The sequence below is a fragment of the Hyperolius riggenbachi genome, chromosome 2 (genome assembly GCF_040937935.1).
Source record: "Hyperolius riggenbachi isolate aHypRig1 chromosome 2, aHypRig1.pri, whole genome shotgun sequence".
NCBI classification, from domain to species: domain Eukaryota; kingdom Metazoa; phylum Chordata; class Amphibia; order Anura; family Hyperoliidae; genus Hyperolius; species Hyperolius riggenbachi.
Window position 1 is genome coordinate 237,850,947 of NC_090647.1, and position 17,356 is coordinate 237,868,302.

General features: G+C 42.0%; 2 protein-coding genes across 9 annotated transcripts in view; one reads left to right on the forward strand and one right to left on the reverse strand.

Annotated features, from left to right (window-relative positions):
• The window catches only part of ARHGAP6 (Rho GTPase activating protein 6), a 330,561-nt gene that overhangs the window by 164,417 nt on the left and 148,788 nt on the right, over window positions 1-17,356 (reverse strand). The window lies entirely within an intron of this gene.
• Window positions 1-17,356, forward strand: part of AMELX (amelogenin X-linked) — a 37,781-nt gene that overhangs the window by 10,095 nt on the left and 10,330 nt on the right. For 2 of the 4 annotated variants that reach the window (XM_068265303.1, XM_068265302.1), the window contains exons 2-3: window positions 6,687-6,766; window positions 13,913-13,960. In XM_068265303.1, coding sequence (XP_068121404.1) covers window positions 6,713-6,766; window positions 13,913-13,960 — 102 coding nt within the window. In that variant the 5' untranslated portion in view covers window positions 6,687-6,712. Of the gene's footprint in view, window positions 1-6,686; window positions 6,767-9,643; window positions 9,733-13,912; window positions 13,961-17,356 lie in introns of those variants that run through there. The other 2 variants (XM_068265304.1, XM_068265305.1) reach the window with 2 other exon arrangements.

Below are 17,356 nucleotides of genomic sequence, written 5' to 3' on the forward strand. Positions count from 1 at the left end.
CTAGGTTCTGAAAAAGTATTGCGTAGATAAGATAAAAAAACATCTTTGGGGAAAAGACTCAGGAGAAAAGTTTATTTAGTCAGGCCAGGTTGTGACTGTTCTATTGTCTTGCATAAGCTATACTGTGCCTCATTAAGACTAATTGATCTATAGTACTGGAAAAAAGTTTCAAGAGAATTATGAAACCTTGTACACCTGCTAGATAACATTGACCTAGGCAGCCAATAACAACAATATGCAAAAAAGGAAATCCCGCTGCACTGTACGGTGAAATAAAAGTCCAATTTTTATTGTGACATAAGAACACATAGAAAAGCTCACGCTTATTGGAGCAGACATGGCTCCTTAATCATAGCATGTTATGGCATGATATGATTAAGTAGCCATGTCTGCTCCGATACACGTGAGCTTTTCTATGTGTCCATATATGTCTCAATAAAGATTGGACTTTCATTTGACGTTAAAGTGCAGCAGGATTTCCTTTTTCGCATATCATTGGTCGTTGAGTCCCTGCTCCGGTATGAATGGTCGATTGGTAGTTGCAGCGGTCCCCCCACTTGACTTGGCCAATAACAACCCCTCTGCCAGGAATCTAGCGTGTATACTCCTGCCCCCGACTTCTCAGCTAGTGATCAGGCTGAGAGCATTGATCTCGATACTCACCCTGCCTGCTGTGTGACATACTTTGTGTGCTGTTCCATTGGCCCTCCCCTACCCGCATAGCAATGGAATGCATTACTAGCCTGCCTCGACCCTGCAATGTCACCTGAGGGAGAGCGTTCCATTACCTGCAAGGCATCATGCCTTGTACCTGTGTAGGACTTAAAGGGCTCTATTCATAAAAAATGTGTGGCGAAAAAACTCCTGGAGGTAAAATACCGCAGCGGTATTTTAGACTTCTGGGTGGTCATTCATAAAAATGTTGACAGCTGCGATGCAAGTGCGGAGATCTCCCGCTGAAGGCTGGCGGTAAGCTGTCGGAAGGCATGCAGAAACACTTACGCCGGCAGAGTCCCTCCGTGCGCTGCTCTCTCTGGGAGGTCTGTCCCATTCACTTGTATGCAATCCGCAGGCTTCTCGCTAAATCAGAGGAAGCGGTATTTCCCGTCCACATACCGCTTCCTCTAATCTTTATGAATGGCCATTTTGTTACTTTTTTCTATATAAATCTAGAAAAACACTGCAGAAGGCGGAAATTTCTCGCTCTACTGGGGGATTGTAGATTTTCATGCGGGAACAGCTTTTATGAATGCTTACTTTGCTAAATGGTCGGGAAAGTCCGCTGTTTTGAGTGAAAAACTTGCGGTAACGGTTTATGAATAGAGTCCAAAGTGTACCTGTAGTGGAAAAAGTCCTCATTGGCTTACCCCGCCCCCTACCTCCTTGCTGTTCCACCGCTGGGAGTCTCTAAAGCTGCATTGCGCAGGTGGAGACAGCTCACGCCTGCACAGAGGCATGGAACCGAACGGGCTGAGCTTTTTCCACTGAGCCCAGTGGCTCCATGCTAGTGCGCAAGGAGGAACAGTCCTGGGCCTGCACAGTGTGGCTGCACTTGTCAGCCTACAGAAACTCGGGCACAAACTTTGGAGGTCTTAGCTCTGGAACAGAAAGGTGGAGGGGGATGGGAGTAGCCTCTGCAGGATTCACAGGCTTCCCTCTACTGAGGTAAGGATCTACATTTTTGTCTGATGTATCGTGCAGGTTTGCTTTAAAGGACAACTGAAGCAAGAGGGATATGAAGGCTGCCATATATATTTCCATTTAAGCTATCCCAGTTGCTTGGCCATCATGCTCATTCCTCTGCCTCTTTAGCCACAGACCTTGAACAAGCATATGCAGATCAAGCGCTTCTGACAATACTGTCAGATCTGACAAGATTATCTGCATGCTTGTTTCTGGTGTGATTCAGACACTACTGCAGCCAAATAGACCTGCAGGGCAACCAGGCAACTGGTATTGATTAGAAGCAAATAAACATGGCAGCCTCCCTATGCTTTTCACTTCAGTTGTCTACAAAGATCTAACCAGTGCCGGGAACATTATAATGCAATAGTAGGGTCAGACTTATGTACGATAAACACAATTACAGCAGTTACTATTGATTTCATTAGGCTTCACAGTGTCATACTGACCCTTATAGTCCATCATTCATGCAATAGCAACTGAATTAAATCCTCAACCTACTCTATGTCATACAACACTCAGACAAGACACTTCCCAATATCTGACAAATGCCCAATGGCAGCTGAGCTGCTGAAGGGACAGGGATCTCGCTTTTCCCTTGATACAACCCCTAGCAGCCATTTATTAAAGTGGTTAATAATCAAGCAGCTGTGGACAGAGAAGTCATCGCCATTGGAAGGCTTGTCAGGTGGAGAAGACCAAGCAAACAGGGCGATCTCAATCCCTTTCATCAACCATAGAACTTCCAGTGTAGCTCTTTCAATAAATAATTCCCACTGCTAACAAGTGAAATCATCACATATCGGCCAACAAGCATCTCCACTCGACATCATTGCGGAGCCCTGCCACAATATAATTACAAGTAACAAGTTGGGAGAAATGTGCACATTGTATAAGCTATGAGTTTAATGCAACCGGCAATATTCAATGCCTGGTATTGTACATTTCAGAGAAAGCAGTTATCTAGGAATCTTCATGTTCCCAGTGTACAGGATAATATATATGTGGATAATGGTTAATAATTACACCCCAGCTGAAGCACACTCATTAATCCCACAACCACAATACCACAGAGAAAGAACAGCATTGTGGAGCACTTGCCTCCAGCTCTGATCCTACACATGCTTCTGGCTTAGTATACGGCTATGATCCCCGCACTGTATAAGGGGTACAAGGTGTTGTCTGCAAATCATTGAAGGAAAAGCAACACTAACAGAATTCATAACTCCACTTCTACTTGACTCATATAGGGCAGTCATGTTATACGCCACTGAACAAGCACACAGATTGCTCAGAGATAGAACAAGTCCATCTTCATATGCAGAAAGAAGCAAACATGGATCATTGTGAGAATGATCTAGGTCACATCATAAGCTTGTCTGAAAAGTTGAGTTTCAAGGATATGTTTAAGTCTTTAAGGCTGGTTCATTACAGGTGTGATGCAGTGGAGAATTCTTTGGAGGGATGACATCACACTAGTTGCGATATATGGTCGATCTCAGGTCAACTCTTTTGCGTATATGAGCATGGTAATTTACTGAACAGGGGAGGGTTAGAAAAATGGTGCTCCTTTTGCGCTCATGTCCTGGAGGATACGTTTCATCAAATGCAGAACCAGGAGCTGAAAAATTATACCTGTCTAGATTATTTCATAAACATAAGAGTCTATACTGACATGTTGCATGACAGCTGGGCAGGCATATCCACCCTTTGCACTAAAGAACAGGCATGTATTATTGCAGGGCATAAATGCTAATCGTTTGAAATAACTTCTGCAGCTACAATGGATTGTATAGTGTATCAATAAAATCCTGGAGACAGAGAAGCTGTCTGCATTCTAATCTGTAGAGTACACTGTGATCTATAGAGTCTTGAGTCTTCCCTCTTAGGATGTGTTCCTTCAGGACAGGTGTGTAATCATAGACCCTGTGAACTCTGCCATTGTAGGTGGGGCCTGGGGGCTAAGTGGGCCTGCTCCTGTCAGCAAATGCAAAGTGAGAACAGCAGAGCGTAAGACATTACCGTTTTTCTGAAGCATGACAGGTCCTCCAAACTCCTCTTCTGTGTACCCATGGGCCTGGCAGCCAATTACTATGCAGCTCATGATGTCCGTCACATGACCGCACGGCAGGGAGCTAAACAGAGGAGGAGAGTGAAGAAGACCTGTCTTTCCACTGAAAGCAGGTAATGTATAACGCTCCGCTACTGCCACTCTGCATTTGCTGACAAGAGCAAGGGCCCTTAGCGTCTGGAGAAGATGGGGGCGGAGGATGGGGGCAGACCTTTGCTGGGGAGTTTGGTAGGTTGTAGCTACTCACTTGCCGATTTTGTCCCAGCTTTATCCAAACTTGCCCAACAGTGAAAAGATAAAGGTACAAAAATAAAAATAAATACATGACTAAGACTCTTGATTCAAAAATAGAACACTGTACCTTCATAAGGTTAGAATTTACATGCTCAGAGTACAGTGTTATAATGTTTTATTCCCTTAAATACCACGTATATGCGGCTAGTACTAACTTTTGCGGGTAGTACTTACTTTCTCCGTGTCTAGTAGCTCACACGCTTGAGATGCCGTTTCTCCAGATATTTTTGCGCACCTCCATCTTGTTAGGTGAAAGTGAGCGCTTGGGTTTCTATGCAGAATTTCAGTGATAGCCTGGTTGATATTTCATTTCAATGTTGCTTTCTCCAGCATACTTTGCCACCCACGCTGTTCCACAAGGCTGCCTGCAGCACTTAACACTGTACAACATGGAGAGCTGGACAGGTGTTTCATGGCAATTAGATTTCAATTACAATTGTTTCCTGTGGGCATCTTGTTTTGTGTTCTTGAACGTTGGTGCCTAATATTTTACTAGTGTTTAAGGGGATCTCCAGCTAAAAACTAGATTTGTTTTTTTATTTTGTGTCCTGTCATATGCACACATATTTTTCCAAGACTTTATTTAAATAGGCATATCCTAAACTGGTTAAAGCAAATATGAATAAAAAATGTGATGAGAAATTAACTTGATTAACATTAACCTCCCTGGCGGTCAATTAAAACCGCCAGGGAGCAGCACAGCAGTTTTTTTTTTATTTATTTTTTTTTAAATCATGTAGCTAGCCTAGTGCTAGCTACATGACAGCCGCTGAGCAGCGGCATCCCCCTACCCTCTCCGATCGCCTTCGGCGATCAGGCCCGTCAGGAAATTCCGTTCTGAACGGGTTTTCCATTAGGGCTTCCCCCCGTCGCCATGGCGATGGGCGTGATGACTTCACCGACGTTGTGACTTTAGAGGGAGTACCGATTCACCCCTCAGCGCTGCCTGGCACTGATTGGCCAGGCTGCGCAGGGGTCTCGGGGGGGCACCCTCTAACGAGGCAGCGAATTGGCGGGGAGCGGCAGCGAACGGTGAGTTCATGCAGCTGCTGCGTGCAACAAAAAAAATTACGCAAATCGGCCCAGCATGGCCTGAGAAATACTCCTGCGCGGCACAGCCCGAGCTGAGCTCGGGCTTACCACCAGGAAGGTTAATGAGAAAATGAACTGAATGTATAGTATGGATAATAAATAGAACATTAATAGAAAAGAAAAAAAAAAAGACTCATGTTTTCCAGTATAGGAAGAGTTAAAAATGTGAGTTATTTCTATGCAAAGGAGCTTCTCTGAGCTATTCAACCAACTTGGTGGATCTCAGTCCTGTTTTCTGAAGTGCATACATTGCTAAGAAACAGTGAGTGACAGCTTGAAGCTTGAAATAAGGTTTTACTGCAGGAAAGTTTAAAAGGGTCATTAGTTCTGCTTTGTTTTAAAGCTTAAAATACAGAGTGTGGTTTCTAAACTGCTATTATGATAGTTTGATGCAATGTTATAAATAAAGCTATACAACTGAAAATACAAATAGGAGACTACACCGAGTGGTTAAAAAGAGCGCCAGAGCTCTTACTCCAAGTCTCCAACTATTGGCACATCAGAGATGATGAATCCGTGCAATGGTTTGGCTATTATATATCTGAAAAGCTATCAGCAGCAGGGTTTGGTTATTAGATATCTGAACTCTGGAACAGTTGTGGTGCAGGTATAGCTGAGTAATGTTATTAGCTATGTGTAAGTCCATGTTATTGACAAAGTGTTATCGGCTGCTGAGTTCGGAGGGTCGGTGTTGGGTATAGTTATAGGAGGGTTAGTTTTAGGCAATAGGGTTAGAGGTTAGTGTAAGGCATAATTATAGGAGGGTTAGTGAAAGGCATAGTTTTAGGAGAGTTCGTGTTAGGTGACAGGATTAGAGATTAGAGTAAGGCTCAGTTATAGGAGGGTATGTGGTAGAGTTAGAGGTTAGTGTGTAAGGCATAGTTATATCAGAGTTAGTAATAGTTGATAAGGCAAGGATGCAGTTAGATGTGATAGTGCTGGGAGGCTAATGTTAATTAAACCTAAAAGTAATAGAGATGTGCAAATCCCCAACTCAAAGCTGTTATCAGAACAGGTCAAAGGTTATCTGAACTCTCATTTGAAAATTATGTTCAAATATACTTTAAGAGGAAAACAAAAACAAAAAAAAAGGTTAAAGTGTCAAGCACTGAAAATAAGGATTTACTGCTATAATGTTCATATGCTTCTCACAGACAACTGCAGCGTACAGCTGGGTTGGCTTTAGTCCCAGCCTGAAATCTGTCCATGCCCACTAGCGAATGATGACGCATAGTGACCTAAGCTAAAACTTGTCTGACCCATGGTCTGTCATTTCTCTACCAGCAAGATAAAATGCTTCACACGTATAGTTCTCAGCATCCCAGATTCCACCCACTGACTTTTACGGTTTAAAAAAGCATGAAAATATCTGAAAAGGAAAAAACAAACAAAAAAAAACAAAACACACTGCTGCTAGTTTATACAACCGATCCAGCATCTGCACTTTAAATCCTAGAGTAGTGAAAAGCAGTGTCTAACTGCTGAAAGGCATAACATTTGGTTTTTAATATGAAAGTACAGCAACATTTTTGCATTATATCCACAGGTGTGAAGACAGAGCTGAGTAACACTATGAAGTCCTGGCTTATGATTATGTCGCTTATTGGAGGTGCCTTCTGTTTGCCTGTAAGTATTATTCATTCCTTAGAAACAAATGATTTTCCAATGGTTAGTAACAGCCAATATACAATAAACTTCAAAAGAAAAATCACTGACAGGCAGATCATCCTCAAGGCAAACCTAGGCAGCTGTTTAGGGCCTGGAGAGAGTCTAGGGGCCTGGGGGATGATAGCCCCCACCAAATCTTAATAAAAAAAGCCAGGTGATTATCAGCGGTGGGCAAAAACTGCTATCTTGCCCTGGGCCACATTTTATGTTAATCCTGTCCTGCTGATAGGTGATGCGAATAAGATTGATCATCTAGCTACAATGGTAACAGTCAAGGAGTGGGATATATAAGGCAGTCGCAGTTCTTGATGTTCATGCACTTGAAGCAGGGAAGTGCTCAAGCATAAAGAGGGACTTTGACAAGTGACAAATTGTAATAGGTAGAAGACTGGGTCAGAGCATCTCCAAAACGGCAGGTATTGTTAGTTGCTCCTAAAAGTGGTCCTAGGAATATTAAGTGGTGAACCAGCAACAGATTCATAGGCTCTAAAAGTTCACTTAGTTAAGGCCCATTCACACTGGGGCGATTACGACTAGTTGCCTGTGATCGATAGCGCAATATTAACTATACAGCAGTGATCGCACTTCCTTGTATATGTACACATGCACATATACACATACAGTATATGTATATTCACATTCATGTGCCAGTCTATCCGATGTAGGATCCAGCAGGACATTTTAGGAGCAAGGTCCATTGATATCCATTACAGAAAACCTGTGAGGCAGCTATAGTAGCACTGGTCGCCCGGCTCACAGGATTAGTTCAGTATTCAATGCCAAGTACACTATTTCTTTACATTACCTTGGTGAGAATGGAGCATAATAGCAAAAACGAAAGGAAAAAAATAGATCTATTCAGTGTGTACTTATGCCCTGAAACCTTTCAGGAATGTTCCAACAACAATGCAATGGTGTTCGTTAATCTGTGTAGTTATGTTAAACTTACTAAAGCACATTTCCGTTTTAGCCCGAGTACAGTTTAAGCACCGCATCAGATAGAGAGATAGAGTGGTTAAAATCTCATTTTTGAATTCACCCTGTCATGACTGGGTTTTGTAAGGGAACACAGGCTATGGTGAAAACTGCCATCATGCATGCCAACACCTACAGTGAATCAGGACCTAATAGCAATAATATATATAACCTAACCAGTAGGCCTTTACCAGTATTGGTTTGGCCTGTTTGTGAAGAGGGTGGAGCATTTGAGCTCCCGCAGGAGTCCCACATACACACTGGGAAAAGATACAAATTCTATTCAGATAGTGTCCTGGCTGGGACTTGAGATGAAGTGCTGGTAGGAGAGTGCTGGCCAATTAGCCAGTGGGCAGCTCAAATTTCACTGTATGCGAAAAATAAATGCTTAACCCCCCAAGAATGAACATGGCTCCTGATTTGAGTCATGTTCATTAATTCCCAGGTACTTTAATTGGCTCAGGGAACACATGTTCCCGCTCACCAATTACGAACGCTTAAAGGATACCCGAAGTGACATGTGACATGTGACATGATGAGAGAGACATGTGTATGTACATTGCCTAGCACACAAATAACTATGCTGTGTTCCTTTTTTCTTTCTCTGCCTGAAAGAGTTAAATATCAGGTATGCAAGTGGCTGACTCAATCCTGACTCAGACAGGAAGTGACAGTGTGACCCTCACTGATCAAAAATTCCCCCTTTTATCTCTGTCTTGCTCTCAGAAGCCATTTTCTGCTAGGAAAGTGTTTTATAGTTGGAATTTCTTATCAGTGAGGGTCACACTGTAGTCACTTCCTGTCCACTGAGTCAGCCACTTACATACCTGATATTTAACTCTTTCATGCAGAGAAAGAAAAAAAAAGGAACACAGCATAGTTATTTGTGTGCTAGGCACTGTACATACACATGTCTATCTCATATTGTCACTTCGGGTATCCTTTACGTTCCATTGTGATTGACAGAACGTGTATATACACACTTCTCAATTGTTTTAAAGAGATTCAAACTGGATGCATATAATCTGCCAGTTTCAGTTAAGAGGTTAAAGAGTACTTAGTGTGTAATCAACAATACATTTAATTTAAACCCCATAGGAAGTTAACCTAAAATTGGTGATTTTAAAGAGACACTGAAGTGAAAAAAAAATGATGATATGATTTGTATGTGTAGTACAGCTAAGAAATAAAACATTAAGATCAGATACATCAGTGTAATTGTTTCCAGTACAGGAAGAGTTGAGAAACTCCAGTTGTTATCTCTATGCAAACAAGCCATTAAGCTCTCCAACTAAGTTAGTCGTGGAGAGGGCTGTTATCTGACTTTTATTATCTCAACGGTTCCTGGACTATTTACTTTTCCTCTGCTAGAGGAGAGGTCATTACTTCACAGACTGCTCTGAAAGACTCATTTTGAATGCTGAGTGTTGTGTAATCTGCACATATTATAGAATGATGCAATGTTAGAAAAAACACTATATAACTGAAAATAAAAGTATGAGAATATTTTCTTTGCTGCTAATCTTCTAGTAATTTTTCATAGTACACAACCAATTCCCTATATCATATTTTTTTTTTCGCTTCAGTGTCTCTTTAACTCCCCTGCTTTACCTATAAGGGCGTGTACACATGTACATCAAGTGCACAACCAATTGCACGACCTGTATGTCCAAACATGTAAATTACCAAAGGACCAACTCATTTGCATATTGGGCACGCAAGCAGAACGACGGACTACACAATTTGGCTGCATTCAAAACAAGTACAAGTCGTTCAAACAAGTTGTACAAGTGCAACCAACTGCACAATATCCGCCCAACAGTCACGTGAGATCTGACAGTTGGATCGTACAAACTGCCTGTTATCAGTCGCTCATCTAGTCATTTGTGCGTGTACACATACCTGATTATTGTTCCACGGATTGATGTCAGATGATAATCAGGCAGCAGGTTGGTCCATGTGTGCGAGGCTTAAAGGGAAGGTTCAAGGAATTTTTTTTTTGTTAAGTCCTACCTGATTAAGTAGCTTAGACCATGCCCTCTTCAACCCTGCTATTGAATTTCTCCTGCGTTATTCCGTTCAGCGGCGATTCAGGTTACAGCTGCCAAGCTGGGGGTGGGCTGAGAGCTTCGGAAACATTTCTGGCTAAAAAACGCCAATACAATTCTTCTGATTTGGGGGGGGGGGCGCAGAGTTTCACAGAAGTACTGATTTACAGGCAAGTAGATGACTTGCTTCCCCTGGCAATTGCCAATTCTAGCTAAACTCACAATAAGGTTTAAATTAGACATATTGTACATTACATGCCAATTAGCCTTTAGGGTGGCAGATAGTAATAAAAATGTTTTTTGCTGCTCCTTATTTACGCTCATAAGATAATAATGATAATAAATACAAATTTAGCTTGTTAACACAAAGGTATTTAGAAAATGCTTAACTTCATAGAAACAAATGGTTACCTCCAGAAAGCATCATTTCAGTTCAACATGCTAATCATTCCTTCATGGCTCTGCAAATCCAGGCATACATCCATAATGACTGGTTCAAAACACAAAAATAAGAACAATAATAATAATAATAATAATGTTCATTAATTTCTGGAATAAATAGCAATCACACCGAGGAAAGGAAAATGGATCATATGAAACCTGTGTAGGAACAGCAGTGATTATGACAAATCTTTTCCATAATATTTTCCAGGATCCACAGTAACCATTTACTTCTAAATCAATTGCCCACTAGAACAAAAGGTTTTGTGGTTAAAGAGGAATTGAACAAGCTTTGTTTCCAATGCATGTCCAGTTCCAAAATGCAGTGTCAGTGCTGCTGGGGTGCGGAGCTTAGGGGGGAAAAAAGCAACCTGACTCCCTGGCAATCCCGTCCCTTCAGATGTTGTGCTAAAGGCTGCTGCTTCAAAGTACTTGCTCCCCTGCCTTCAGATTGGTTCAGAGAGTAGAGCAGAATGGCTGTGGTGTGCCTTACATGCCACACAAGATGACATGTACCTGCTGGACCCTGGTTGCAAGCCAACAGGAAGCAGGGTAACGGGAGGTAGTGTAAGAAAGCACAGCTCAGTTAACCTACTTAAAGAAAATGTCAGCCAAATAACGCTACTCTATGATCTGACTCTAGGTCGGCCTCTGCGCTGGCGGGGACCCCGGGCTGGCGGCCGAGAGCGGAGCTGCGGCGTGGGACATGTCAGCTGCAAGGGGCTGAAGGAAGCCCTGGGTAAGTAGATCATGGGGTAGCATTATTTGGTTGACATTTCCTTTAAAGGCCACCTGAAGTGAGAGGTATATGGAGGCTGCCATATTTTTTATCTTTTAAAAAAATACTAGTTGCCTGGCAGTTCTACTGATCTATTTGGCAACAGTAGAGTCAGAAAAACACACATAAAGAAAGCATTCAGCTAATCCAGTCAGACTTCAGTCAGAGTACCTGATCTATATGCGGTTCAGGGTCTAAAAGGGACTTTAAGTATTGGGGTGCCAATACAATTTTCTGCATTGATACCTGTCCGATTCGATCACAATGATCAAATCTGGCAGATATCAAACCTGCAACATTGGCCACTGATCAATCCTTTTGATCGATTGCCTACTGAAATCAGTTGATGGGGCGTGCTGGAAAATCTCGGTCACAAGTGCTGGCCCTCACTGGCTGCTTTACACATGCCGAATTAGAGGCGGTTATTTTAGGGCGCTTCTGCCAACTTTAATCTAGTGTTTGTATGGGCCTTAACTTTCCCTAATCACTTAACAGAAATTTCCACTTAAAGTCACAAACAAAAATCCTGGCACACCTTGCACCAAAATCATGTCTAATATCAGCATTGTGAAAAAAATATATACCCACTTCCACTAATTATATAAAAGGATGCATCTTACAGTCAGAAACTGTATTGAGAATTATAACACAGCAGAGTTCCCTTTATCGGGAATTCAGGGAACTGGAAGTCTCACTCAACTAACGGGCATGCCTGAGGTATAACTGGGAACTCTTTTGGGGGGATTTCTGTGGGTTCTGGCAGGCTTTAAAATACTTAGTGAGCCTCCAGCAATGTCTGGCAGTCTCCCTGTACCTCCTCGCAGGCTCCTAGTGGCTTCCAATGCAGGTCAGCTGACAATCTGGCTTCCGTGCACTGGGAAAGCCAGAAAGCCACTAGGAGCCCACAAGGTGGTACAGGGAGACTGCCAGACATCGCTGAGCCTCGGTAAGTATTTCAGGGGGGTGGTTTGTGCTATTTCGGCCACCGGCATGTTGCTCAAGCAACCGGCAAGCACATGTATCCGGCATCAGGCGATCACCACTGGTGCAGGATACCGGGGACTATGCTGTACACAGTAACCGAAGAGAAATTGTTGTTTGCAGTGAGAGGATTAGTCTTAAGTGTCATGTGACTGGGTCCTCACATGTAGACACGTCCATAACAATCTTTGTGCAAATTTTACTTTCATTGTTGGATCAAAAACTAGAGAAAACAATTTTGTTAGAACCTGTTCTATATCACCTTGCTTCGACACCATTAACTTCTTACAGTTGGGTCTCACAGACTGTGAGATCACTTGACTCTCCACACAGCAAGCAGGAGATAGACTTTTCTCAGGCTTCTTCAATGTTCATGTAGTTTATTCAGGAAACAGAAATACAGATAGATACATTCATCATATCCTAGCCATGCCAATCTTCATGTTGCGTTACAAGCTCTTGATTAGACTTCCTGCTGAAGTCAATCAGGTACCTTCTTCCTAACTACGTTACACTAGACTACCTATGTACAGCATACATTATATCAGATTACAGAAAGGAAGAACATACTTAGAGGTTCTAGTCAGCCTTTAGATCTAGTGGGAAAGTTAGAAGCAGAGTGAGCTCTGATCGCCCCCCTCGGTTTTAATACCGACTAGGAAAGAGTTAAATGTGACATCATATTTGCCCTCCCCTAGACCAGACTATTGGTTGGGCCACCTCGTGGTGTCATAATACCCACCCACTCGATTAATAATCAATGAGGCATTTGACCTACATGCAGGAATGTGGATGTTTACAAAACATGGCTGATGTTTATTGTTCTAGTGGTGGTACATGCCCAGGTCAGGGAGACCTGCGGACTTGTTCAGAGAACAGCTTCTTGGTATGTTCTAGTTCTGCTGACAGAACTGCAGATTTTCTCTCTAAGAGAAAATCCCCTTAAAGGGCAGGTCTGCTCATCAAGCCTTTTTGACTAACTCAGTCCAAATAACTGAGGCCTACTTAAATTATAACAAATTTCAGTTGCCAATGTTGTAGTTTACAGCCTACTCATCATCTTTGTTCAAATTGTTATGTGTAAGGACACGTAATATAAGCAATACGAGTCTTGATTTCATCTTCTTCTTGACTGTTTTGGAGCAACCATTACAGTTCACAAAATACCTATTATATCAGTCCATTATATCTTGGCACTGCTACATTTCAGCACAGGGCCTTGGACATGTTTAAATCTAAACTGTAATCTTCAAAGTCCCCCAGTTCACATCTGGTACCATTAACTGTCATCTGGGACAGATACTTCTTAGTTGTGTTCAGAGTGCTTCCCCTTTCTTCCCTGCATGGTGTGTGCTACCTGCACATATCACAGGCTGACATGGTATCACGTGGGGGGTAGGGGTGCCTATGTAAACCTGAAAACCTTGAGATTTGCAGAGAAAAGAGATCAACCTAAAGAGTGGCACAGAGGTTTGAAAAGCGAGTATCTATCACAGTCAGCAATTGATGGTGCTGACTGCATACTGGGGCATTGGAACATTTGTGAAAATTTTAGTTCAGGGTAACTTTAGGAACATACAAACAACTTTCCCTTCACTTAAACGGACACCACAATACTGTACTAAAACATGACCATCCTAAAATTCCCTAGCACCAAATTACACTGCAGTTGCTCAATGATATAGCTTATGCCATAGCAAGAACAACCCCTCTAGCGAATTTCCAATCACCTAAATGTCTTAACTTATGCTCAGCCAAAACATCATGTTGATTGGTGTAGGAGGATCAGTTAAGTCGAAAGGGCCACTATGATGATAAATATATTTATTTATGTCCAGCCTGCTATGTTCATATGTAAAACCAGAATATTTACACTTACAGCTTCCTCCTCATCCACAGCATCCAGGATATGTCAACCTAAGTTATGAGGTAAGACTACTAATATACTTTTTTTTAAGTTTTTTGACTGTTTATGGAACAGGCACCAATATTCTTTCCATCAAATAACTAATTAGTGAAACTGCCCTTGGTTATATGTACATCTTCCTACATCCTTTTAAAGGTGGCCACAAATGATACAATTTGCAGATGATTTTTTACGAACGATTCTTTGTATGAACACTCGGAAATGATCGTTTAGGGCTACTGATGGACTAAAATCTCCTAACAAATCCAATCAGATTAATTAAATCAATCCGATTGTTCGGACTCATTTGATTATTCTGATCTGATTGGTGAGGAGAGCTTTGCCTATTAGTGGTCCTAAACGATAAATTCCGATCATTTCCTACAAAGAATCGTTTATAAACTATTTTTCAGCGATTTGCATCATTAGTGGCTACATTTATATTACTGTACATTACTAATTTATATGGTATGGGCACATTTTGTGCTAAGTTTTCCTGAGACCATCAGCAACTGACCTTTTGTTGGGTTCTAATACTGGTGGTGGTGGTAGCCCATCTGAAGACATTGTCATTAAACAAAACGTTATTGAAAAAAAAATTTAGCCACTGATCTTTCCTTTTAAGAAAACAAGAGTTACTATTCCAATCCCAGCTCCCTACACTTTCCAGAAGATTTTTAGGAGGCACTTCCTTTGACAATAAACTGAGAAAACTTACAACACTACATAGGAAATTTACTGTATAGGACTTAAAGAAAACCTGAAGTGAAGATTAAAAGTCAAAATAAGCATACACAAGTCATACTTACCTTCCATGTAGTCTACTCCTCAGTGTCTTTCTCCTGTCCCGGGTCCTGTTTGTTCACTGTGATCAAGGGAATTTTCCGTCCTCCATTTTGAAAATGGCCATTACCCATAACAGCTTTCTGGTCAGCACACAGTTAAACTGTAACATCGCCCACTTGAGCCATAGGGAAACATGGACATTACCTGGTACATCCGTTTTCCTCTCAGCTATAACTGACAGCAACTGCTATTTTACTGACAGCAACTGATATATTTCAGATCTGACAAAATATTGTCAGAACTATAAGGGATTATTGTCAGAAGAAAATGGTGAGCTTCTGAGAGGAACTGATGGCAAGGTAACTATGTAATGTTCATTTGAAGTTACCTCATGTGTTTATTTTAAATATTTTTACTCAGTACAGGTTCTCTTTAATAATACAATTGTTAATTTTTAAAATATTTATATTTAAATGATCTGGTTGACTTTGCTGACAATTCTTGCCTTGCTCAGATTTATTTTCTTAAAATATATCATGTATACCTTCCACTGCAATTTTTTTCTTCTGTGAATGTTGCATGATATCATAGCATTAGCTAAACATCATCAGGAGGGGGGAGGTACTGTACATACCAGTATACAGCAATATATAAATATAAAAAGCATTACTGAAGTGGAAATCAGAATAATTAAGGTCGTAATGGATTCCTCTGAATAATTACATTCTGCTATAGATCATCATGGTATGAAGTATTATTGAACTTACTAGTGACTTAGCCCGTTTAAAAGTCTGTCCCTGATGCGCCCCGCACGCCGCACACACGCCCACCCCTTCTGGCCCCGTCCTCCTCCGGCTCTCGGCAGTGTCTCTGTGTCCCTGCACATGCGCAGCGCACAAAAAGCAATGAGGGACAGACATGGAACACAGGGGCACTTGCCTTTTATTAGGTAGGAAATATGTTTAAAATGTCTTAAAATAAAACTGATCACAATTGCATTACAGCTGCACAACTAATTACAGCTCTGTTTAAAAAAGTGGCATTCCATTCCTATTTGGATTTATGTTATTTTGTTCACTTGCATGAATAAGATGCACAAAGAAAATGTAACATGTCCCCAACCCTTAGGCTCGGTCCACACTAGGCATGGTTGCAGAACGCAATCCATGGTCCAGTCTCCAGTTTTCAAAAACCAGAACGCAAATAGATCAATGCTGCCCTTTTTGCAGCATACGTTTCTGATCCATCTGCGTTTAAAAACTCGTATCTCCAGCCCTGGCCGTAGGTGGGGGGGGCACCATGCTGGAAGGGGAAGCAGCCAGGAAGGGGGCCAGCAGACACAGCGGTGGGGAGGGGGGGAGGGTCTGACCCCTCCTCCCTCACCTGGGTGCCCCTTTCCATGCTCCCTGTCCAGCTACCTTTGTTAAAATTATTGCCTGCTGCGAGCATGGAACTCACTTCCTTAAGTTCCACGTTCACTGCATCACTTCCTGCAATGCCACCCTCTGTACTTCAGAGGGCAGCATTGAAGGAAGTGAAGCGGCGATCGGTGGAACAAGGAGGTGAGTGAGTTCCCCACTCAATGATTTAACAAAAGTAGCTGGTGGAGGAGCAAGGAAGAGGGCTTCCAGGTGAGGGTGGGGGGTCCGACCACCCTCCCCACCGCTGTGCCTGCTAGGCCCCCTTCCTAGCTGCTATCCCCTCCAGCACGGCAATCCAGATCTCCGTTTGGGGTCCATGAAATCTCTGCAAATTCAGACCTTCCGTTCAGTTTTTGACAGCGGATTCCCCGGATCGCCCATGGTTCCGTTTTTTTAAGTGGGTGTATTTTTAACATTAGTATCCGTGGCTCCGGTTTTGGTCCGGGCTCACATAACTGAGCCACAGATATGTTTTGTGTACCACAAAAATATACTACAAAAACTAGGTTTGTGCATGTCTTTTGCAAGGCAACATTTCTGTAATATTAACAGACAAATACAGCATATTCTTCAAAACCCCCACTAAATAAAAGTTGGGATTTTGCCCTGCAATTTTATAAGATATGTTTTAAAGTATGGTAAATGTATGTACTTTTGCAAAATGGCCAAAACTACACAGAACTGTAAACATGCATCCTACGCTAAAAACTATTATGCCCCAAACTTATTATATACAATAATAAACCCACTAATATAACATTTTCAGGGGCTGAATTTACTTTATTTGTTAAAAACAGTATTTATTGCTTTCTCTGTGCAACATTATCTGCAACAAGTCATCTTTAAAGAGAACCTGAACTGAAATTAAAAGTCAAAATAAACATACACAAGTCATACTTACCTCCTGTGTAGTCTACTCCTCAATCCCTTTCTCCTTTCCCACGTCCTGTTTGTCCACTGTGACCAAGGGAATTCTCCGTCCTCCATTTTGAAAATGGCCATTACTCCATAACAGCTTTCTGGTCAGCACACTGTTAAACTGTAACATTGCCCACTTGAGCCATAGGGAAACATAGACATTACTTGGTACATCAGTTGTCCTCTCAGCTATAACTGACAGCAACTGATATATTTCAGTTCTGACAAAATGTTGTCAGAACTAGCGATGTCGCGAACGGTTCGCCTGCAAACGGTTCCAGGCAAACTTTGGGG